The following is a 25,720-nucleotide window of genomic DNA, read 5'->3' as shown; positions in this document are numbered from 1 at the left end:
CAGTATTTCTAAAATATGGTAGAATCTGTTGCTGAAGCTGAGCCTCGAGTTTTCTCTGTGGAATTTTTAAAGATTCAGTATTTTAAATATTATAAGATTTTATTTCATTTTGTGTCTTTTTTTAAGGAATTTGTCCATGTCATCTAAAAGTTCAAATTTACTAATGTAAAATATTCACAGTATTCTTTTATGGACTTCTAATGTCCACGAGATCTGTAGTGATAATGATTTTCTAGGTGCTCTTTTTTCTTTATTGGTCTCACCACAGTTTTCTCAGTCTAATGTATTTTTTCAAAGAACCAATTTTGGGCTTTATCTTCTGTGTGTGTGTGTGTGTGTGTGTGTGTGTGTTTTAATATTACTATTGTGGTTATTTCCTATTTAATTATTTTCTGATCTCATATTTATTCTTTTAACTGTGGTTTTAAGTTCTTTTTAAAAACCTTCAACTGTGGTTTTAAGTGTTTTTCATAACTATTTAAGATAGTGCCTAGGTTACTGGTTTTCTGCCTTCTCTTCTCACATACGCATTTAAGGTAATAAATCTCCATCTAGGAAAAGCTTTAGCTGCAGCCCGCAATCTTTGACATGTAGCATTTTCATTAACATCCAGTTAAAAGTATTTCTTAATTTCCATTTCTTCATCTGACCCTTAGGTATTTGAGAAGTGTTATTTAATCTCTAAAATTGTGGGGATTTTCGAGTTACCTTCCTGGTATTGATATGTAGCTTAGTTGTACTGGGGTCAGAATATACCATGTGTGATTTCAGTCCTTCGAAATTTGGTGAGATTCGTCTCATGGCACGGCAAAAGGACCGATTTTGGTAAGTGGTTCCATATACACTTTAAAAGAATGTGTATTCTGCAGTTGTTGGGTGTGTTGCTCTACATGTCTACGTGCCAACAGCACTGATCAAATGCTTACTATCCTTCCTGATTATTTTTGTCTTATTTCACCACTCACTAAGAGGACAGACCACTGCGTGCTGACCTTATGATGGCTCCAACCGCTGTGCAGATCAGGGCAGGAACATCCACAGGTGGTCTCTAGACGGCTGGCTGGGAGCGAGGGACAGCGAGGCACGGAGAGGGAGGGAGGGAAACTGACAGAACAGTCCCTGGAAACACAGCCCCTCCCCTCTGTTGCTCACAATGACTACTTAGCTTACTTAAAGGAAAGAAAAGAATCATCTGTCTGAGTGAATTTTCTCTTGCTGTTGCCTTCTTGGTCACCTGAAGGTCAAAACTAAACCTACAGCCTCACCTTACTTATTTTCTTTATGGCATTTACTACAATACGTGACGCTCTTGTTTTTATCTGCTTGCTTGTTAACTCTGTCATTTTCATCAGAAGGTAAGCTTCACAAGGGCACGGACTGTGTCTTGTTTACTGCTGTATCCCCAGGACCTGCCTGGCACACTGCTCAAGGAGGAAACTTAGGCTCAGAGTGGCTAAGCGACCTGCTCAAGGCCACACAGCTAGCAAGAAGTGGAGGTGAGATTTGAGCTTGGATTGTTCTAACTGCAAAGCCCGTGCTCTACCCATGAAGCTCCCCTGGCCCTCCCCCGTCTACAGCCACAGTTTAGGCATTTCTGCTACATTTACTCTCTATGCTTCTGGGGAAGGAAGCCATATTTTTTCCCCCATTCATTCCCTTCTAATTAACCACAGCAATTAATCATTAAGCATTTACTGCTGTGTGACCCCGGGCATTAACCTCTGCAACTCAACTTCCTCATTCATATAATGGGATTAATACTGGAACAGACTGTATAATTACGATGAGGATAAAGTGATGAATATTTTTAAGGTGCTTAGAACGTCGTGTGGTACACAGAAAGCATCATACAGGTATCTGTTAAAGACACAAAACACACTAAGTGAGCACCTACTGTATACCCAGCACTGTGGCGAGACGGGGAGCAAGAGACTGGGCGCAGTTCCCACGCACGTCCGTCAGCTGGGCTCACGATGAAGGTGTCAGAGGCTTAGAAGTGCGTGTCGCTGCAGCAAGAACACAGCCAGCATCAGCGAGTGTTCCCCACGAGCCAGGCACCACCCCGAGCACTCCACCCTCGTTTAGGTTCATCCTCCTACACACTCCTGGACACTGCTGGTGTGACAAGCCCCACGTTAGTGATGACAGAATCTGCCCGCAGTTGCGCAGCCGCAGAAGGGGCCTGGGGCCCAGGCCCTCACTCAGTTTATGCTCTCAACCACCATGCTTATACACAGCGGCGGTGAAAACTAGATCCAGGCTGTAAAACACGCAAGCGCTCGCCTAACTGAAGTAAAAGAAGCATAACGCAGTTTCATATATAGATGAAGAATGTACATTATGTTGTTTAAACAAGAAGAAACATTTAACTTAATGTTCCTAATTTAAGGCTGCAATTTAAGCAGGAATAAACAACTATCAAAACCTTCAGAAAGTCACTTCCATTGACATAATTGTCTTTGGTTGTGATGAGGAAAGTCTGACGGATGAGTTAACACTGTAACCACTACATTTACAGAAAAAGCTTTCCTTTAAAATTCATATATACTGTAGATGGTAAATCAAATTTATATTGTAAAATACTATCTAGATAACATTTGACCTGAAAAATCCAAATAAATATATTAAAATGTGCAGGGAAGAAGAAAACAGATATTCTATCATATAAATACAAGGGAAAAAATCTGAACTTTAAAAAAGGTTTTTAATTGATTTTCCATATTCAGGCCACTGGAGCTGAAATTATCAGAACCTTGGACAGCACTGAGAGGGCCTTTTTCCTCCAAAGGACTGGTTTTGTGGTAGACTTTAAATGTTAAGGTACTTCCTTCCCTTCTCTGCATTTAAAAATTCTGTCTTAATTTTACTGCCTCTCATACAAAAATTGATTCCTTTATGTGTAGAACTTATTGATGGCGAAATATATATATATATTTACGTCTTCCTCTTGCAAACAAAAACTGGCATTTTTGTCCCATCACCTCTGTTTACTTATCCATCTTATCATTATTCATATAATTAAAGGATAGTGAAAAATCACTTAAGTAACATTTAAATCCCAGGTGTTGCTGTTAAAAGCAGATCAGTGCCTTCAGAAGTTAACGGACACAAGATACCCATATGTAAAATCTAAATTTTTTGATTTAAGATTTACTAATTGGTAGCCCAAATGACCTCAATCATTCCTCTACCTCCCATTTTGCAAAATGGACATCTTTCAGCAGTTTCCAAAGCGTGGTGGTTAGCTTCAGAAGTTACTGAACAAAAATGCATCTGGCATTAGCTTCCAAAAAAGCCATACCCATGAGATGTATTCATATATATGGACACGTGGACAAATTCTAATGGTTTATTACTAAAACTGTGAAAATAAATATTTTTGAAATATTAACACCCACTATTAAGGTATTAAAGAAATCATTCTGCAAATACTTGAACTCGATGTCAAGCAGAAAAGCCTTTCTCTGCTACCTTTTAGAATAAAGCAGCCTAAAAAATTGAACTGCTTTGTCAGTCTGCTCTTGAAAGCAATAATACGGTCACAAAACTTGCTGTGACCATTCTGTCTCTTTACAAGTTTTGTAAGGCTGGCCTGCCTTTTTTTTTCCCCTCTAAATGACTGATTGAGGTGGTGCTTTAATCCTCTGTAGCATGTAAAACAAGGTTCTCAGAAGCTCTAAGTCCGCTGGCAGAGGACAGGGAAGCTGTTGTGCTCAGGAATTAATCTGTCCAAAGGCATCAAAAGCTGCGACAATGCAGCCATCGGCATGTTTTCACTGTGCAAGCCCTACATTTCCTATTTAGAAAACACATAACCATCACCCCGTTCTGTACTCTCACAGGCTCCCTTTTATTTATTTGTGTTTGTTATTATATGGCTTATACCGACATGTTTGTGTGATGCCGCTGGTGTGCATACATCCATTGAGAGGAAAAAAAGAAGTGTCTATTGCAAACTTGTTAAAAGGAAAAAGGGACCCCCACTGCTTTTTCCCTTTGGCCAGACTTCTATTTAGAGAATAAGGTTTTAACTCTTTGTGTCCCAGAAGAGAATGACTTCTTCGTGCATTTTGAATTTTGCAAAGGATTCTTTACTGACGGAATGTCACAAATGAGAGAGAAAAAAAATGTTATTCATAGATTATCACAGTCCTAGAAGCTGGTATTTCTTCAGTTATATAGAGGGCATCAGATCGCACATGGGAAAACTTTTATTTTGTTCTTAACATGCTTAAAGCTGTTTTTTACAAAGCAATTCAAGCATGGCTACAAAAACTTAGGAGCATTTACTTTGGAACAGTCGGTATTCCTGTAGAACTTCTGGTTGGGTGTTTGTTGTTTTCATTTTGGAAGGTTCAACAGAAATTGTGCAAAATCTCACAAGATATTTTAGTTTAGTAACATGGCTGCTCAAGAAGATAACGTGTTTTAAGCGTCTGCAACAGGACCTCCCATGAGAGTTTTTGTGGATTATATTAATGATCTGGGTGGTTACAAAGATTTTAGTGCTCACTTAATCCAGTTCTACCTCTGAGTGTGTGTATATACAGAGAGAGGTACAGACAGACAGACAGACACAGGTCAATTAACCTCCCACCTCTTCAAAGCTACTCTCGCAATTCCAGTGAAGCCCTGGCCAAAACTGAGTGGCGTGCCTTTCCAAGACTGGTGCTTTTTAAACTGAGGAAGACACGGACGAGCGTTTAACACTGTGGCCCGGCACACAGAGACGACCATGAACTATTCCTTCCCACTTACAGCCTTGACAGTGGGTAAGATGCAGGCATGGCTGGTAAACGTCACGGGTCTGGAGAAGCCCAAGTCTAGGGTGATCTGGGAAGGGAAGAGTTAACGGCCCCCACATTCCCTCACCCGCTCACTCCCGCCACATTCCAAAGGGACAGGGCTCAGTGACAACACAGCCCAGGACCTAAAGTGAAGAGGGACAGCCCTCTATTCTTCAGCATCTCTTGAATTAATTAACTAGAAATGAGTCTTGTCAATGTTTTGGAAAGGCAGAAGGGGTGAAAAGAGATTGCTAGAATTAATCACAGTGAGAAACTACTTCAACTGCCTGCCACAGCCCAGAAAACCCCACGGGAAGAGACAATGAAGGGAAGGAGGCCGACCCGCCGAGGAGCAAGCGGACCCGAGCAAACTTCCAAGCCTTTGCCAAGGAAGGGACATGCGCTCAACAAGAGGAATTTATTATCTGCGGCCACAGTAAGTACAATATATCACTTAAACGCACATTGTATCCACGGGGACAAAAGCAAACCAGACAATTACATTTTTAAAGCAAAGAAACCACAGAATACTCATGTACTTTCACTTTTAAGCTTATACGCATTTAACTCTACTGTCTAAAAGATTCACGGGTTCTTGAATTTGTACTTAATAAATCTTCAAACACTCGCAAGTTCACATACTGCGGAAGATGACAAATCCATGAAACAGATTCCAAAACTTCAGAGTTTTGGATGGAGAGTTCATTCACTAAGAAGAAAAAAGAAACAAAACTGCAGATGTAACAGAGCTATTTACAAGAACAGTCAAATGAAAAAACAGAGAATTTTGGTCAACGATAGAAGTAATGGGAAGAAACCTGAAACAACTCATTCAATATCATACAAGGAGTTTTCTGTTCTTTCCATTGCTGAGCATTAGCTATCTTTTAAAGAAAGTCTAATTACTGCCAAAAACTTTTAGACCACGTGAAAATTTCGATACCATTTTCTATTTTTCCCCTAGAACGAGTTTGAAATTTCAACTCTCTTAAAATGGCAGCATAAAGCCTGAATGAAAAATTACTTGCAATTAAATTTAGGGCTTTCTTTGCCATCTTAGAAGGCAAAATTACTCCCATCCATATTCTTATGAAGGAACTGTGTCACGCCCAAGGTGATGGGGAAGCGGGGGCCACTTTCTACAAACTGAAAGGGAATTTACCACTCCTTCCGGCATACTTACCAGCTGAGGTGTGTCACTAGTAGACTTCAGAATCAGCTTGTCACCCCTCTTCTCAACTTCAAAACCCACTTTTTTAAGTAGGGACGCGTCTGCCAGGCCCTGCTCCTCCATCTTTGCAATCAAATCTTGGTTTTGGCTATTGTCCTCCGTGAGGTTTCGGATGGCGAGCACCACCCACTGGGTTAGAACTGGAACCAGAGTGAAGGAATCTGCCAATGTACTTTCCTGTTTTAGAACTTCCCACGAGCATTACTGGAAAAGGAGGAGAGGAGCAAGCAACCCTAAAAGCCCAGAATCAACACATTTTTCTTAAGGATGTGCTATGAATACGCATGCAAAGAGAGAAATAATTAAAAAGTTATAAGACACGCATATACACATGTATGTCCAACGTGTGTGTGTGTGTGTGTGTGTGTGTGTGTGTGTGTGTGTGTGTGAGATGTCCAGCAACCGGCCCACAGAGATACTGAACTGAATGAACGAACGAGGAAGCAAAGGCTTAGGGCAGTCACACCTGAGGTATGTGAACACAAGCCTGTGTGTAGGACTGCACATGCACGCGCGCACACACACGTACGCTGGATGATTATGTTACTGAGTCAGCAGGCAAGGAATAAGAGCGCTACAGGATGAGGCATGAAGATGCCAGGCTGGAATCAGACAAGAAAACCATCTTGTTTAAAGTAAGCCCAGTTACAGATAAGAATTGTTTGCTGGGAGTCACCATGGAATTTCCCTCATTCCATATTTTAAAGATGAAGGAAGACTTTGAAGGATTTACTGTTCAGTCTGAATCCTTGTGCCCTTGAGAAAGCATCTCATCCTTGTGCCTTACTGTGCCCTGGCCCTAATTTTAAATGTTGTGCGCAGCGTCTTTCACAGCAGACAGAAGACACCTTACGAAGAATACAGAATCACTGCACTGTTTTCTGAAGTCTTTGATTTAGTTACCAAGAGCTGTGTAAACCTCACAAAGGCATTAAGTTGCGGCTAGATGTCCTTCTCTAAAGGCTGTATAAAAACTGCTGTAGTCTTGGATCCAGGGACACAGAGAGATACCAAGAACAGTGGGCCTGGCACCCTCTGTTGGTTCGGAAGAAACAAAGTGCCAAGCGTGGAACAGACACTTTTTCCAATGAAAAGAGGCCCCCCTGCCCAAGATCAGATGGAAGGTAGCAGGAAAAAAGCCCTTTCTCCTTATTACCAGACGTTTCCCATGCAGGCATTTCTGATGCCAGAACTGGGACTCTGTGCCCCCAAAAGGTATGAGAGGCGGGTCCTTCAGCTGGAAGAGTCGCACTCCTGATCTCGTCCCGCGTCCCAGCACGGCGGTGAGGCTGGGGCCGAGACGCTTCTGGCTCCTCGTCTGGACACAGGAAGCCACAGAGAAAGGCTGCCCTACGCACAAAGAAAGTGTATCAAACTGTTTCCCTAGTGCAATAAGCTCAAAGGAAACTAAAAAGTGAACCTGAGACTAAAGTTAGGCAAATGAAACACAGGAAATGCACCAGTTTCGTGTTCAGGAAGCATTTTGTGGTTGCTCCCTGTCAGTCCCTCCAACACAGCCCACACTGGCCCGCAGTCCGGATCACACTGGGACCTCACACAGGAACCAGCTGCCGGCCGGCCCGCCTCCCCAGCTCCTCCAGGACGGGCCACGGGGCTGCATGAGGAAGAGGACCAGCAAACGCTGTGGAGTAAATGACCCACTGGTCTTAAGAGGCTTATCATCAAAACCACTCGGGGGTATAAATGGCTAACGTGTTCCAAAGGGCAAAGAATGGGAATTGCCGGCGCCCGGCTGATGTGATTCTATAGTTAGCCGCCCCCTTTGGTGGGGAAAGTCTTCTCATCTCGCCATTGCCTGTCATCCTCTCATGATAAAGCCCAGGTCCTTTAGAAGACGGTACTCCTTTCCTGGAGATGAATCCACACAAGTACTCACAACACGTAAAACCTAAATCTGGGCTTCCCTGGTGGCACAGTGGTTGAGAGTCCGCCTGCCGATGCAGGGGACACGGGTTCGTGCCCCGGTCCGGGAAGAGCCCACGTGCCGCGGAGCGGCTGGGCCCGTGAGCCACGGCCGCTGAGCCTGCGCGTCCGGAGGCTGTGCCCCGCAACGGGAGAGGCCACGGCAGTGAGAGGCCCACGTACCGCAAAAAAAAAAAAAAACACCTAAATCTGCGTTTCTCCTTCTTTGCCACATCACCAAACCCCCACTTTGTGACAGGATAGAGAATAAAAACAATGATCCCGGGCGACAGAAACTTCCAACACATCAGTAAATTTCTCAACAATGAATCATTTGCTACAATTGATTTCTCATGCAGGACGACATCATCATTACTCAAATCCATTTCGTCACTTGTTGTAGGAAAAGGGGGAGACAGTGATCATGAGAACCGACTGGCGAAGCGAACATCTGAGGGTAAATTTAGGCAAGCCTAGAGAATTCTAGTTCATAGGTATAACTCTCTAACGCTAAACGACAGATGCAAAAAGCTGCTTCCTGAAGCTTCCTGACCAGGAAGCTTAAATATAATTGAAAGAAAAGGGAAATTCCCAGAAATGCATCGCAAGCACCTCAAAACTGGAGGGTTGATTGGCTCTGTAATCGAGGAATGTGATGCCAGCCTTGTCACTGCCAGTTGCCAATGCCGAGTGTCTCTGGGGGAAGGAACCACCATGCAGAGCTCGAACTGTCAAATGGTTTCAGTTACAGGGCAAATAAGACCCCTGCAGAGGGTCCCCCGCATCCCTCTGTGCCAGGTGCCCTTCACACCCCAGGCTCTGTCAACATCACCTCGCCAGGCCCCACCTGTCTGTCCACACATGAGGCCCTGCCTGGGACACGCCTCCCCTCACCTGCCCCTTCCCCACAGGGCGCACAGCCGAGCTCACGCTCCTGGAAGCCCCCCCTCTCTGTCCCAGCCCCCCCTCGTCACCAGCATAAGCTAGGCGCGCCTGCTCTGTATTTCCAAAACACCTCCCCCCCCCCCCCCCGCCCTTTTTTTTTTTTTTTTAACTAGTTCTCATCCCACTGCACTTACTTATCTGCTTAGGTGTCTATGAGCTTCTCAAGGCCAGGAGCCACACAGAATCCACCTCTAGATCCCCAGCACACAGCTCGGTCCTGACACAGAGTGGTTTCTCAATGTGTTTGTTGACGTCATGTGAGCTATGATTATCTGTTTATATCTCTGTCCGCCTGAACACCCTGTGAACTCCTCATAAGCAAGTCTGATGTCTTATTTACCCTTCTGTCCTCCGTTCCAAGAACGGTGCTGGGAAATGTTTGCCTGATGTCCAAGTGAGCAAACGCTATCTCCCACTCACCGTGTGTGTGCATGTGTGTGTGTGTGTGTGTGTGTGTGTGCGCGCGTTTGTGTGCGCGTGCGCAGGAAGGCATCGTGGCACTGTAGTGACCCACACAGGCTGTGCTTTTCCTTCTGCAGCAGTCCTTGGTGTGGTTTCCTGACTCAGGGCTTTGCAGGGTTGAGAGACTAGATGAAAGTAAATGCAACCTGGGCAAGGAAGCTGGACCGTGTAAATAAGAGGTCCATGACAACAAAACACAGGAGAATTCCCATGTGGACAGACGCAAGGGTGGATTTCAATCATGTTCACCCGCGGGGGTAACTAGCACATTTTGTGGAAGTCCCATAACGGTGTTCTAAGAAGAGTTTAGTATCTCATTTCTGTAGAAAAACTTACACGATCCCCGTTTTATGTGCAGGAAAAAGGAGCACGGAAGAGGATGAGATTAATGACGATTTTCCTGATGGACAGACCTGCTGGGCGGCACGGCTTCAGGAACGGACGTGACCGTCACGTCTCCCAAGGATCGGGCTCCTGGTACAGCCACCATACCAACAACCCAGCGGAAGTAGCACTGGAGTCCAAGGCAGCAAAGGCAATCTAGTCTTCTTCCGAAACCGGTATTCAAAGGGCAAAAGACGTTAAGTGGAGGGCATGGGAGGGGTCGGGGGGAGGAAGGCCATACAGCCACGGTGGGGTCAATGCCCTTCCAGAACCTTGAATATCAGAGATAACACAAGAACAACAGTGCAACCCCCAACACTTTCACTTAAATGTATATAGTTCATATTCTTTGTAAGTGAAACTGATCTTATTTCCTCTTTAAGGAGGATTTCACGACGTGCCGCTTCACGCTCTTCTCGGGCAGATACGAAAGGTGTGCGCTACATCTCTACCCTAAGCAAGCACAGCATTTTGGGGTTTGTACTGTCCGCCTATAAATTAAATACCACACAAAGGTCCTCTAATTTGTCCCTATTTCCAGTGGGGACATTTTGGCACTACTGTCTAGGGTCTCCGACTTAATAATAATTAAAAAACCAAATTTTAATAGTCGTTGCTTTCATAACGTTTGCGTCGAAAAGAGAAGCACGGAAAGCCGCACCCCCACCCTCTCCGCCGTGAGCTGTGTCTGATGCCCAAGCCCGGCTTATGAATATGCACGCACGACTCCCCTCGTTAGCGCAGGAAAGGCCGAGCCTCGAGGGTCACAGGGAGATGAAAGCGTGCCCCGGTTAATATTCACATCACCCTCTTGTTCCCTCTCTACGGAGACAGAAAGCAAGCAAGAGTGGGGGAGAAAATTAAACATCTTCTAGAGCCTCTAATCCTTAACACTCGAAGTGCTTTATTGTCTGCTTGGCTTTAGAAAGACAGCTTCTAACGTTTCCATGGCGACTCCAAACAGAAGGCGTGAGCCTGTTTGTTACAAAACTGCCTTCAAAGAACCCTGCGATCAGCACTAGGGTGAGGACTCGACAGTCCAGCCAGCTAGATCAGCACTAGATCAGCACTCGACAGTCCAGCCAGCTCTTCATCAGAACACGTGGTGTCTTGAAGGAGCCACAGAGACGAGCGTGGGACTGAGCACCTGGAAACCACAGGGCCTGGCGAGTCCAAGCGAGAAGTGGTCCCTGCCCCACCCCCCGCCGAGCACTCGTGTGGCGGCAGTGGTGCATCGGGATTCGGGAGGACGCAGGCTCCACGCTGAGCCCTGCAGCCTTGCACCAGGTAGGTGAGGAGACAGGGCAGGGCAGGAGGATGTAGGCTGGGGGACTAACGGAGACAGAAAGAGAGTCCACAACCAGCAGATGCATGTGCCCAATTCACTTTTAAAGTCAAGTTAGGTGAGTTAAAACATTAAACCTGGAACTGTCTGATGAGAAAGACGCCACCTAACTTGCAGTTATTGAAATCAGTGCTACTTAAAGTCCTGCAGGTGCCCGGGACGCAGGCCCCGCTATGACAGGGACTCTGCTCTGGTCACTGCTGTGTCTAGAAGGCTGCTGAGAACGGGGGGTGGTAAATTATGGCCCGTGTTTTTGCATGGCTGCAAGTTAAAAGTAGTTTTCATATTTTTAAATGGTTGGGGAAAAAAATCGAAAGAAGAATACCAATTTGTGACACACAAAAATTATTTGCAGTTCAAACTTCAGTATCCATAATAAAGTTTTACTGGCACACAGCCATGCTCATTCATTTATGAACTGTTTACGGCTGCTTTCACGCTGCAGCGGCTGAGCTGGTGAGTTGTGATGGAGATAGTATGGCTAGCAAAGCCAAAACTACTGACTAAATGCAGTCCTTCACAGAAAAGGTTTGCAAAACTCTGGCCTAGAACATGGAAGGAACCAATAAATATTTGTTGAATGAAAAAATAAGCTTTTAAAGGAACTGGTACTGAAAAACTTAAACTATTTAAATTAAAACAATTTAAATGATAAAAGATTTTACTGACTTTTCAGGATATATATGTGTGTACAGACAAAACTATATGTGTAATATCTATAAATGGTGTTTTACACATTAATATACCTGTAGATGGGTAATATATATATCTATATTTAATATAAAATGTATAATATACATATAACAAATATGTCTACTATACATAATATCTACGTTTAATTTTGCTTCCAGGATATTTTTAAAAATTATTTTTAGACGACAAGCCCATTTATGGCAAGGAATTTATGTGCTGGCAAACTTTCCAAAGCATACTACTTAGTAGGCCACAGAACATACCGTCAGAAACCTTTGATGAAGTTGGTCTGAGAACAGGACGCCCCATACCAGGCAAGACTATGTCATTAGGCTTCCACGAAACCATGTCCTCTTCTGCCACATCATGACAAGACCTCCCTCAAGGTGAGGATGCTTAATAAACAGCTTCCACATCTAAACTAATATCTTCTCAGACTATGGTAAAACTGCATAATTTTTCAGACTGCGAAGTAGTAGTCCGGTTTTAAAATGTTCTGGAAATGCTTTACGTTGCTGAAAACCAAACACTTCAAAATATGGCAATTTCTGTCAGCCGAAGGAAAAAAAGGGCACGGAATGTGACACCGACAGGATGACTTCTCCTCCTGCTGAGATAACCAGCTCTGCTTCCCTCCCAGCCACGCGAGTCGGAGAGACTGTGCACCTCGGGGGCCACGCTCCCGGTGGGCCCAGGTCTCCGACCCCGACCCCGTCTGCAGGCGTCCTGACCCACCTCTGCCCTGCTCTTCAAGTATTCACTTTCTGAGGAGAGAAGCAAAAAAAAAAAAAAAAAAAAAAAAAAAAAGGCATTTCCCAAACGGTTGCCCAGGGAACCCCAGGCTCCAATGAGGCTCTGGCTGCTGCAGGAGGAACCTGTCCAAACACGCCACAGGGGGCACCTGAGTGGGGCGAGGCGGGGGCAGAGGAGGGAGGGCAACTTACCTATGACACGGGGCACAGACAAGAGAGGGTCCTCGCGGAGGAAATAAACCTGAAAAACACCGTTAGTGTTCCTGTATGAAGTGCCAATCACTTCTGCAGAGGTGACTCTACCTCCAAACGTTAAGAGAAACTTCACTGTGCAGTAAAGTGCATCCCAGCTCTGCCTTCATCTGCAACGATTCTCTCAACTTCCACGTAAGTCACTCAGTTAAACTACGCACTCTTCTCACTCAGAAAACTAAAGTGGAAGTCTTCATCGTGCAGACTGTGCACCCGGCCTCCTCTCATGGTGCTGGAAACCAGTGTGTGTTCAGTAACCACCACAAACCACCCTTTGGGCTCCCTCTTCCTTCTCCAAATTGTTGGTCTATCTGATGTCTAATTTCCCTCTGCATTTTTGCATTTTAATACGGGGGCACATCTGTGGTTCAAGTGTTTCAGTGCCGTGCCGATGCGGACTGTTCTAGGTTTTGTAGTGTATCCTAACAGCATTTATAAATCAATGTATGTGTACGCTCTCATTTGCCAATTAACGGCTAATCGTTAATACTGAACACGGTAAAATAAACCCCAACTAACAGAAGAGGGTGGGGGAACAAATAACTGGCAGATCTGTAAACTGCAGGTCACAGCCTGAAGAACATAAAACAACACTGGTGTTTAATATGTCCTACAAGGAGGAGGAGAGACTTTCAGTCTTTATCGAGGGAAAAAGTCATCTCAGAAACACCACTGCTTTGAAAGCCGAGGCTGCCTTTCAGTCTCTTAAATCTCTAGGGAACTAGAACATCAAAGAAGTGGTACAAAGGCCCAATAAAACACTGCTGAATTTTGACAGAAATATCCTAACGTATATACAAGGGTCAACCAGAGAAATGTTGTCTCTGTGCATAACCTGTTTCTTAAAGATTCTGGAACAAAGGCTCCATTCACTGTCCTCAGTATGCACGGCTTGCTTTCCGTCAACCCAATGTCTAAAGGGAGAGATGAGCTGGTCCCAGCTTGAAGGCCCCTCTTGGGAGCCTGAGCCGTCCTTCCATCTTGCCAGGCCCGGCAGCGTCATCACGTGGGCGAAGAACCGCGGAACCACGGTCCTCAGCCTGGCCCCTGGCCGGGATGAGCCCTCTGTCCTTCACAAATCCCAGGTGGCTAAAGCGCAGGCACCCAAGGTTGGCTGCTGTCACCCCGCCCAGCGAGCCTGTCAGTGCGGCGGTGAAGTAACGGGAAGATGATACCCGCTCGGGTCCGCAGTCACCACGCGCTTCCCACTCCAAAGCGCCTGTGGCCGAGCGAGGGCTGGGCTTGCAGGTACCTCACATCCACAGGGTTTTGTGGTAAAGGATCCTACGGCACCGAAACTAATTTTGTCCATCGCGCATTCTGGAGTCATCTTACTCACCACCTCAAAGCCGGGCGTGGTAAGAGGCAGTCGGTCTGGCGTCTGCCACACAACAGGTCTCAGATCAGAACCAACCAAGGCCACTTCTAACTTAAACCACAGGGCCTGGGGCCACCAAGCGGTTCCATGTGTATTTGGGGCAGGGCTCTAATGTCACTTCTGAGACTCCACAGGAGCCACCGCACGTAACGTGTTCAGCAGAGCCTGGCACATGCCGGGCATGTAGCAGAGGCTCACGACACGGAGCAGGGCCTGTCCCATGGGGGGTCCCCCTCCCCCTCTCCTGGGTCCCCGCACACTATACTGTCACCGTGTCATCCTGAGCCCTTCTATGGAACGTGTGCTCACCTGTGTGCAGGGACTCCGGGCTGGGCCACTGCAGCTCCTGGCGCACACAGGAGGAGGGAAGTTTTAAACACCTCTGGATGAATGCTCCCTGGTGCCTGGCCTCCGTCCTCTAACAAGGGCAGGCACCCCGGTTCTCCCGTCAGATCTGAGCTGTACGTGAGGCATCAATGACACATGCACACAGACCCCACCCCGTGCTACACAACCTCAGCCTTTGGGCTGCAGGGGAGACCTCCTGAGGGAGAGGCTTTCTGGACCCAGTAAACTTCTCAAGAAAAGCTACTGCCCCAGAGTCTCAACTCACATCCAGGGGTACTGCCGGCAGTAAGCTGCACTTTGGAGATGGCACAGAAGGGTGTGATGTAACCTGAGATCCCTGGGCTCAGACGACTGAGCAGCTTATGAAGAGAAGCCAGTGAGAGCCCAGAAGAGACAGAGCCCACTCAAGGCCCTGGCAGCCAGGTAGGAGGGTATTTCTATAGTGCTCTGTGCTCTTTGGAGTAAAGGAATCGCTGGCTTGAATGAATTTCTACCTTCCATGTAAGCAAAGCTTTGCCAGAGGAATTAACTTAAGTGTCTCTCATGTAAGCCAAGACTGCCAGTTTATCTGCATAAAACAATAACAGTAATAATAATACAAGTCATGGCAGCAGCGGGTGTCATCACCTGCAGAGTGCACAACATGTGTCAGGGGCTGTTACAAGCACTCACAGGAAGTATCCAACCTTCACAAACACACCACGTGCGGGAGGTGCTAAAAACCCATCCTCCTGATGAGAAAACTCAAGACGCAGGAGGCTGAGGTCCCGTCCGAGGTCACACACCTGAAGTGGGCGGGCCTGGCTTGGATGCAGGCTCCAGCACCCACCCCACTGCTCCTAAGCCCTCCTCAGGGGCCACAGCCGACGGGAGGACACTTGGCGGAGGCCCAGTGCAGTCCTTCCTCCGGCCAGTCTGACCGCGAGCTTCTGAGCTCTGCCCACACAACAGCGAAGGAGCAGCAGGTTTTATAACACTTGAAACAGAGCCCCTTTCTCTTCAAAGAAATCTCGAAAGATAAGATAAGCTCTCAGATGCCAGTCAGAGTGACTACCTCTGCAAAACGCCTTTGGAAGTAACAATAAACAGCTCAAAATGAAATTAAAATTTCGAGTAGAGAACGTTAAGTAACCCCATCCAATTATGGAAGATAACTGTTGGTCTAGTACTAACGACATTTGACATTAATAAAGCATAGCCAAGGGTCAAAAACAGTTCTAAGACACAAAGGCTTAAATGAAGAACACAAACAGTGTGGCGCTTCTGGAGGACTTTGGACTCGACAAGACCCAGCAGGTACCAAAGCGTCAGCATACTGCATGTGCCTAAGCGTCTGTTAGCACTGCCCTTGGTCCAAATGTCACTAGTCTCCGGGGGTGATGAACTCTGTGGGTCACCCAGGCCATGCTGGTGGCCTCTCCACCCCTCCTCCCCTCCCAGCAGCTCCCAGAGAGTCCCCAGTCAAGAGGGGGTGGGGGCTTCCCTGGTGGCGCAGTGGTTGGGAGTCCGCCTGCCGATGCAGGGGACGCGGGTTCGTGCCCCGGTGCGGGAGGATCCCACGTGCCGCGGAGCGGCTGGGCCCGTGAGCCGTGGCCGCTGAGCCTGCGCGTCCGGAGCCTGTGCTCCGCAACGGGAGAGGCCGCAACAGTGAGAGGCCCGCGTACCGCAAAAAAAAAAGAAAACATAAATATAGGAATAAAAAAAACGTGAACATCTTCACGACACAGGAAATCCAAATGGTCAATAAACCAAATGATCAACAAAAAATCAAAATGTACTTACTACTAATTAGAGTATTTAAAATAACATCACAAGGACATATTATACTCATCAGAATGGCAAAAACTTTTAAGTGACCGCATCAAGTGTCGATAAGGTAAAGGAAAGGGAGCTCATACACTGCTGATGGGAGTAAAAACTGGTACGATCAATTCCAGAAAGAGTTTGGCATCATCTAGAATAAAGCTGAAGATACGCAAGACACAGAGATTCCACTCCTTAAGAAACCTCACGCTCACGTGCCAGGATACACGCATGTACGAAAAAGTTCACAGCAGCATTAACTGTGACAGCCCCAAAGTGGAAATGAGCCACAATGTCTGCCAACTGAATGAATGAACGTTGTATCTTCTTGCAATGGAATACTATACGGTAAACTACACGCAACGGTTTGCTTGAATCTCACAATCATGCTTTTGAGTGACAAATGACAAAACAATGCAAGCCATGATTCCATTTATATGAATTTCAAAGACGGCCAACCCACAGCACACTATGTAGGCCGCATGCACAGGAGCTAACCAGAGGAGGGCAGGGATGCCTGATAAGGAGCTCGGATGGGGAGGGGCTCAGCGAAGTCTGGCAGTGTTTTTCGCCTTGACCTGGGTGTTGGTTACACATGTCTGCTTTACAATTATTTGCAAACAACACACATAGGCTCTTCCCACTTTTCGGTACGCACACTGTATTTCAAGATAAGTACAATTTAAAAAAATCAGGATGACTGAACTTGAAGTTTGGGTTGATTTGCCAAATGGCAATTCACATGTTCCCTCAACTAGACAGCCCTAAGAAATGCTGCCCCGTAACGCCCCAAAGCTCCTCTGAATCCTGCGGCTTCCACTGTCTCAGTGATTCACAAGTGCTGCCCAGGATGTGCAGCCCATTCGCAGCCCGGGTGTCTGACGGATTGTGCATCGGAAACTTTCGTTGTCATTTTCTTCTTGAAAACCCATTAGGATTCCCTGGTGCTTCCTAATTACACCCAGAGGAAACATGTGAACAAGAGCTGTGCTAGTTTCTGAAGGTGCTTTAGGACAGAAAGACAGCAGAGTGGCTTTGATTCTGACATATTTTGGTTTCTGTCAAAAACTGGGAAAATGTTTTGACTTTTGAGAGGATTTTCCTATCCTTACCCAGAAAGTGCAGATCTCTCTCTGCATTTGACACTGTCTTCATTCTGTGAGCTTCCATGAGAATGTTAAAATTAGGCCCTTAACTAAGAATGAAGACACGAATCTCTTGTAAGAGCTGGCTCATCACAGTCACGTGAAGACTCTCCAGCACAGGGCTGGGCCTGTGTTGGAAACCGCGATCCACCTCTTAGCTTTGCTCTTGCCGGGCTTTTGTCCAGCAGTGAGGCTTTTGCACAGCACGGGGCCTGCTTTCCGCTGCACTCAGTTAACCCTGAAGAAGAGGTCTGCCCGTTGCCCACACGGCCTTTCCTGGCAGCTCAGAGGCCAGCTGCCGGCGTGGGGAGGGGGCCGGCCAGGGCTCACAGGCCACACGGCCATGCCCCACTCCGGCGGCCCCAGGGGCAAAGGCACCTTGTCTCTACCTCAGAGGAGACGTCCAGACCTGAGGACGGCAAGAATGGAAAAGGCGAGTATGTCTGAAAGTTAGCTTTACTTTTATATGTTCTGAGTTTGCGACCGTTATCCAAATGAAGGGGGGGTAATGTGGATCCACAGAGCCATGAGGACAAGACAGGCCAGAGCACCCGGAGGCCTCCCTGCCCCTGTCACCCCCATGAGGCCGTCAGCTCCAGGCAGAAAGCAGGCCCCGCCTTCCCTTCGAGCTGCTCAGATCCACGAACAAATGTGGGAAAGCTGCCACCAGGGCTGGCACTGGGACAGAGCCAGCCCGGCCGCGCTCCCCCATCACAGCCCATGAGCAGGGCTGCCAGCCTCCTGCCCCGGCGGCTCCAGGGCCCGGCCCTCGGCACCCTTGTCTGTATCCAATGAGGGCCAACCTCATCCCTTCACGGGCTCACTCGCCCAGTAAGGGCTTTTTTAAAAATCTTCCGGTTCTAGACGAATAAGTGGTACAGAGAATCCAACGCTTCCTGCTAAGAATGATGATCACAAAACGGACAGCCAGCCAGTTCCTACTTAACGGTGGCGTGAAATGGCTGTGGCACACCGATGTTTTGACCAGACCCTTCTCTGTCACTGCTACATTTGACTAAGGTCATTTCAGGCAAAAATACTGACATTAGTCAGGGTACCTAGAACATGCTTCTCTGCGCCAAACTTCAGCAACCCGACCTCTCAAGTGTCTTGCAAAATATGGATTCTGTGTGGCAGTGCTATGTAAGTACAGTGATTTAAAAACACATGCAAAGTCACTGCTCATTTTAATAAAGAACGCAAACGTAAAAAGAAAAACTGCCAATTAATTTTGTCAGAAAATATATACATCTAAATAACAACGGCAACACTTCTAAAGCACAAACCACGTGCCGGGAAGTGCTCTGGGCACTCTGTGTGCAGGCAGTCATCCTTCTGTTCTAAATTCAGTGGCTCTCCTGAAGGCAGATCTTCACCCTCGGGGACCACCCTGAGCATGACAGCCGGAGGAGTCTACCTCAACTACAACAGGCCCAGTGAGACAGCCTGGTAATGCCATTTGGGGAAAGAAGTGAGGTAAGATTACCAAGCACTGAAACTTTGGATGTCCTTGTGCTGGTAAACTGTGTGCTGAATGTACTTTCAAAAGGCGTCCGGCACATCCTTTGCAGAGTCAGGCTCCCCGGAATCTGAGTCCAGCCCCACGGGAGGCAGTGTCTGAGGGAAACTGTCATGCAGGTGAATTTTAGGCTGATATTTCAGACTTACTACTTTATGGTCTAATCTATACGTCAGATATACAACTTCTGAAATACAGAGCCAAGGCTTACAAAAGTTCTTTTAAACTATACTTTACACTATAGAGGGGCTGGGGAGGCGCGCAGGACGGTTATGACGCAAACAGCGCTAGAGAAGAGAATTTTGAAAAACAAGTACTTGGTACACCCAGAGAATGGAATATTCTTCAGCACTAAAGAAAGACAGGAGCTAGCAAGCCATGACCAGACGTGGAGGAGGCTTACGTGCACTTTACCAAGTGAGAGACGCCAATCTGAAGGCTACGTGCTGTATGATTCCAACTCTGTGACAGTCTGGAAAAGGCAGAAGTATGGAGATAGGAAAAGATCAGCGGTTGCCGGGGTCAGGGGAGGGGCAATGCAGAGGTGGAGCGCAGAGGAGTTTTAGGACAGTGAAAATACTCTGTGTGATACTACAATGATGGATACGTGTCATTACGTGTTTGTCCAAACCCACAGAACGTACAACATCAAAAGTGGACCCTTAAACTATGGACTCTGGGTAATAATGATGTGTCAACATAGGTTCAACTTCTGTTAAAAAAACAGAAGTGACCCTCTGCTGGGGGTTACTGATGAGGGAGGCTCTGCACGTGTGAGGGCTGTGGGAAAATGGGAAGTCCCTGTACTGTCCTCCCAACTTTTTGGTAAGCCTAAAACTGCTCTTAAAAAATAAAGTCGTCAAAAGTTTTTAAAAGAAAACCAAAAGTAATATAACAGATGTTTCATATAGTTTCTTTTAGTTTCAAAATTCAAAATACTTAGGCTAGCAAACTCACAACTGCCACGGAAGACTATTAACGCGAAATCATTTAAGCGAGTTATTTCTAACGTGGTTTCCCAGCGACGTTCTTTCCCTAAAGTTTCGCTCATCAGACAGCATTTGTTAAATCAATCAGCCACAGGAGTGGATCCTTAAGGACAAAAATTAATGGCAACAAATGTTCGCAAAAGCTTTGTTTCTGGTTTGAAATTAATTTTATATGGCGGCACTTAAAACACTGATAGTAACGGCTGAGAAGTAAAATTAAGAAAACACGGTGTCACCTCAAAGCCAGGTGGCTAGAGTGGCAGCCAGGGAGTCGAAGGGAGCAGCTTCCGAGGACCCTGTCTCACTACTTCTGCTGTGAGGGCGCCTTGCCCCGTCCCCACCCAGGCTGAGTGGGGGCAAGGGTGACGCAGTTCACACCAGGCACCTCACCTTGGAAAAGGACAGACTCCCATTTTCTACCTTACGTGACAATAAACCTCAAGCAATTGTGCTTTTCATGCAAGTAAACAAGATAGAGCAGGACCGGATGCGTTCTGACCTCCGAGAGGCATGGGGACAGCTGAGCGAGGCAGGCTTGGCAAGACCGACCCAGAGCCCAGGCGAGTGCGCAGGCCTGAGGTCAGCGGGCAGGTGCGCACACCACGCACTCTGGCCTCTCCGTGTGCGTAGGAGACACGCGCGGCTCGGCAGCCTTCACATGCGAACGTTTCAGCGCGCTGACAATAGTTTTCATTTCTAGCCGCTATGATCTTAGGGATGTAAGAAAACGAGAAGCACACAACTAAGAGCTAAGTAGATACCATCTGAAGGAGTACCACCTGAAGTATTTTAGTCTCCTTTTAAAAGAGTTGGGACTATTTGCCAAAACACCTGAACAAGGAAACAGAGTCCACTTTTGTGAGAGCCTCATGCAAGATATGACATCCCACTCCTCCAACTTTTGGCTTCGAGCCCTGGGGAGCCAGTTGCTAGGATACCGTAGAAGCTACGTAAAACAGGGCTTCTTCCCTCTTTCATTCTGAACACGTTTGTTTATTTATTTATATAGTCAAATCCATCAGGTTTGTGCTCTTTGACTCTTTCAAAAAAATTTTTTTGGCTATGTTGGGTCTTCGTTGCTGTGAGCTGGCTTTCTCTAGTTGTGGCGATCGGGGGCTACTCTTTGTTGTGGTGCGCGGGCTTTTCATTGTGGTGGCTTCTCTTGTTGCAGAGCACGGGCTCCAGGCGCTCGGGCTGCAGTAGTTGTGGCACGCAGGCTCTAGAGCTCAGGCTCAGTAGTTGTAGTACACAGGCTTGGCTGCTCCGTGGCATGCGGGATATTCCTGGACCAGGGCTCGAACCCGTGTCCCCTGCATTGGCACGCAGATTCTTAACCACTGCGCCACCAGGGAAGCCCCTGAACGGGTCTATTTAGATGACGCCTTGGCCTGCATCTGTGTGAGCGTGTGTGGGGTGCAGGGTGGCAGCGTGTTACGCTCTCCTCAGCCTGGGAGTGGCGCCTGAGCATCGCCCACCCATAGCCCCTCACTGACTTGCTTCACACAGGGTCCCAGGGAGGCCTCCGCTAACCTGTGAAGTCGTGTGTGCACTTGTTTGCTTTGGACGGGGAGAAAGATTTGGTTTGCACATCTTCAATCACACTAGGTGAGGGGCAAGAGAATCAATGAGAGGCTTTAAAAAGCCAAATTAAATCACTGGGAAGCCAAACCCAAAGTTTACCTTTTGAAAGCCAAACAGCATTAAGAGGTTTTCTAGTTTTAATTAATGTCAGCTCAACAACTGAACAAATGATCACTGAAGGTTCACCAGCTGTTTAATGCTGGGGACACAGAAGTCAATAGAAGACAGTCCTTCCCCTCCGGAGGAGGAAAAGACTGATTTCAGCAGAAAGATTTCTGCTTTGAACATTAGGATGGGCACAGTAAGATATTAAAAGCAGAAACGTATCATTTTGTGCATACCGCATAAGTACTTCTCCGGTGTGGAAATTCACTGATGCCTTTTATAAACAACATCAAGTTTAGCCAGCTGTGCCATTCTGAAATGTTTAAGGCATTTCCCTGAACGCCTCCCTCTGGTGGCTGCTTGGCAGGCGCAGTCACAAGCTAGACTCCTCATGAAGAAAAAGTATAGAATGGAACGTGTCTCCATGTTTATACTATAATTCCTGCATTCCCCAAGATGTGGCACTGTATGTAGTCCAGAGTTTCCAAAACGCATATGAGAACGGCAAAGATTCTGTGGTGCCCTGCCTAACACAGGTCCTACATATATGTATTATTTAGAAGCCTTCCCTCATGTAATAGCTAGTTAAGATACTGCAGAAAAAAAAATGCTTTGGGACACACTGTGGTAACACGCAGGGTCCAATGTGGGGTGTGCGATATGATACAGATCCCGCCTAGGATAGACTTTTTTAGAGGGCAAGTGTTACGCATCCAGGTGTTTTTCCATGTGCTATGTTCACAGAGTGGCAGGGGTAACACAACGGATCCGCAGAAGATCAAGACGAGGGACTCAGGCTCAGTTAAGGGGGACTGTGGGAAAATTCCAGGAGGAAGACACACATGCTCAAGTCTTAGAAGAGGAAGGAGTTGGCCGTGGCAGAGGTACCTGTTTTCCAAGGCGGCTACCACCTCAGGGCTTAGGTATCTACCTCGATTATTACCTGAGGCCAAAGCAGAGGAGTGGGTACCACGTGCTAGACGCAACAGGATTAATTAACTCAAGACTGCATCCAACCCATCTGAATGCCCACGCGTCCCCCAGGAAAGGGAGACTGGAAGAAACACTGTGAGGGAGTGAAGGAAGCACCCGCAAGGAAGTCTAGACGCTTGAACTAGACAATCCTGGGCTCGCACCTTGGTCCTGCCACTCAGGAGCTGGGAGAGCCCGGACCAGCTGCAGTCAGGGAACCAACTCTCTGAGCTTTACTTCTCTCATCTGTAAAATAACAGTTCCCAACAAAGAGGCTTTTGTTAAAAAAAAAAATTGTGTGAGATAATGTATGTAAAGGGTATAGCATAGGGTTTGGCACCTAGAAATAACTCAATGATTTTAAAAATTTTAATGTGAGGAGCAACAGAACGCACACGTCCTAAGTGTACATCCTGACGGGTTTTCGCACACATACCCATCACATGACCCCACCCAGATCAAGATGCAGAATGTGCCCAGCACCCTGGAGGGCCTCCAAGTACCCCTCCCTATCAACAGCCGCCCTCCTACCCCTCAAGGTAACCACCATTCTGACTGCTGTCGCCACAGATTAATGCTGCCCGTTCTTAAACTTCGTGTAAATGGAATCATACAGTGTATACTCTTTTCGAATCTGGCTTCTTTAGCTGAAAGCTATGTTAGCGAGATTAATCCATTTGTTACACAGAGCAGTTAGTTCATTCTTTACCGCTGTGTATTGTTCCACGGAATGAACATTCCACAACTTCTGTTCTACTACTGATGACTACTTCGGATGTTTCCACTTCGGGGCTATTATAAATAATGTGACTAGGAAGGCTCCTGCACACGTCTTCTGATAGATATGTGTATGCATTTCTCCTGGGGGTACAGCTAGGGGCGCAACTGCTGGCTCCCAGGGCTGGTGGATGCCTAGTGTCAGCAGACACCGACAGTTTTCCAAGGGCATTTTTCCAGTTGACGTCTCCACCATCAGTTTACTAAGGTTCAGGCTGCTGCACATCCTTGCCGTCACCGGGTGCTGTCAGTCCTCTCATGAGCCATTCTGGTGGGCTCCTTACTGTGGGTTCAATTTGCACTTCCCTGATGAATGATGATGTTGAGCTCTTTTCATACATTTACTGGCCATCTATCTGGATTTCCTCTTTTGTGAAATGCCATGGGTCTTTTGTCCATTCTGAAAAACTGAATTACCTTTTTTTCTTTGTTGTTTTGCAGGAGTCCTTTATTTATTATGGGTATGAGTCCTTTGTCAGATACATACAATGCAAAAACCTTTTCAAAGTCTTTCTCTTATAGTTAGCGCTTTTCGGTTATAATTTTGATGCCTTGTTTATGAAATCTTTGCCTCTTCTAAGACAATAACCGTATTCTCTTATGATTCCTTCTAGAAGCTCTTGTGTTTTCCCTTTCACATTAAGGTCTATGATTCATCCTGAATTAATGTTCATGAATGGGAAGAGGCAGGGGTGGTAGGCTTTTTCCCCCCTACGGATATTAAATCGGTCTAGCACCATTTATGGAAAAAGACCAAAAAAAAAAAAAAAAACCCCAAAAAACCCCAAAAAGACCATCCTTTTCTGCTCAGCTACAGGGGCGCCTTTGTCGTGCATGTGTTAATCTGTTTGAGGACTCTCTCTTCTGTCCTGTGATATTATTATCATTATTATTTCAGTTTTACCACTGACTCAGTGCAATCACAGATGAAACTATACCTTTCTCCTAGGCATTAACAGCTGTAACAGGATATTTGTACAAGAACATCTACTTGTTGAGAAACTATAGGCTGAGCACTTTGCAAACATGATGACATTTCACATTCACCATAACCCTGCGGGGATAGGTCCCATTTTAGATAAATAAGCTAAATCTCACAACAGAGGTTTAAGTGAAGTGTTTAGAGGTTAAGAAGGGGCAGAATCTGCATCTGTCTAGTCCCAGAACTGATGGTCTTGCCACTGTGCCATACTTCCTGAACACGAGATCACTGGGGAAATGCTGTTTGGTTATTATTCCTATAAACAGTTACATTTCTGTACACAAGTAAAACTTACAAATGAGGGCTTTCAATAAAAAAAGAAAGAAGGAAACAGAAAGGAAGGAAGAAAAAGAAAGAACAGAAAAAAACCCCAACCCTGTTTAGACTCTCACCCTATCCCTGTCCCCTCCCCCTCCAATAAAAACAATATAAAAAAAAAACCACATCAAGGACAACTGATCAAAACATAGATCAAAAGAGAATCAAGGGAAAACATTTCAAATAAAGCTCAGCTGTTTCTATTTGGAAACAACAACAATAAAAAATCCCACTTGCCACAATAAATGACAAATAAGAAATGGACCCTGTGGTAGCGGAGCTGGAATTTTCCGATGGCATCTGCTACTGTGTCATTACTGCGGGTCTCCGCAAGGGAGCCGGCGAGTGAACAGCTGGTCTTGTGTCCCTGACGCAGCAGCCGTCGCGGAGCGCTGTCCTTTGGGGTTAAGCACCCCTTTGAGATGTTGTCTTTTCCCTGGAACTAGAAACCCCAGTCGGTCTCTAGAAGCCACCTCCAAGAGATGGGACAGTAAGCCTCCTAGCCCTGTTCTCAGCCTGGGAGAGTTTTCAGCCACCTTGAAATCCTAATCCCCAAGTAAAGAGGAAGTCTTTCATAGGGTCCAAACCACAGACTGCCCACGGGGAACAAGGACTACTACCCTAAGGTAACACGAGCCCTCACCCCCACCCACCCCGTGGAGGACGCGTGAGTACACGGACGCAGCCAGTCCATGCGGGGTGATCAGAGAACGGAGGTATTTTTGTTAACTGACGTTTACTATCTCTGTACTGATTCCTAGTCTAGGCATATCCGAAATATCTGTTGCTTTTTAACACAAAATACTGAAATTAAAGTTCAATGAAAGCTTGACTGGTGCGAGTTATTAGAAGGGGTTAAACCAAACCAAGCTGAAATAGTATCACTGCCAAACCACGCTTATTCAATTCACAAGAGAATCGTCAAACCCGTGGGAGAAATTTCTCCTGTGCTTTGAACCACCCCTCACCCACCAAACACACACACACACACACACACACACACACACACACACACACACACACACACAC

At 46.5% G+C, this 25,720-nt stretch overlaps 1 protein-coding gene and 1 long non-coding RNA gene across 2 annotated transcripts in view; both read right to left on the bottom strand.

Moving 5' to 3' along the window:
• Window positions 1-5,173: 5,173 nt before the first annotated feature.
• The window catches only part of ATXN10 (ataxin 10), a 153,969-nt gene continuing 133,422 nt past the window's right edge, over window positions 5,174-25,720 (bottom strand). Inside the window, exons 11-12 of the mRNA XM_029204338.1 lie at window positions 5,971-6,158; window positions 5,174-5,496 (exon numbers count right to left, since the gene is read on the bottom strand). Of these exons, the coding sequence (XP_029060171.1) occupies window positions 5,494-5,496; window positions 5,971-6,158 (191 nt within the window). The 3' untranslated portion in view covers window positions 5,174-5,493. The remainder of the gene's footprint in view (window positions 5,497-5,970; window positions 6,159-25,720) is intronic.
• LOC114885050 overlaps window positions 11,929-25,720 on the bottom strand; it is a 21,056-nt gene continuing 7,264 nt past the window's right edge. Inside the window, exon 3 of the long non-coding RNA XR_003791011.1 lies at window positions 11,929-12,763. This is a non-coding gene — a long non-coding RNA (uncharacterized LOC114885050). The remainder of the gene's footprint in view (window positions 12,764-25,720) is intronic.

Source organism: Monodon monoceros, unplaced genomic scaffold (genome assembly GCF_005190385.1).
Source record: "Monodon monoceros isolate NGI ecotype Baffin Bay Population unplaced genomic scaffold, NGI_Narwhal_1 Super_Scaffold_6, whole genome shotgun sequence".
Classification (NCBI taxonomy): domain Eukaryota; kingdom Metazoa; phylum Chordata; class Mammalia; order Artiodactyla; family Monodontidae; genus Monodon; species Monodon monoceros.
Note: the sequence above shows the minus strand (reverse complement) of the source record. Positions and strands in the feature narration are given on the sequence as shown.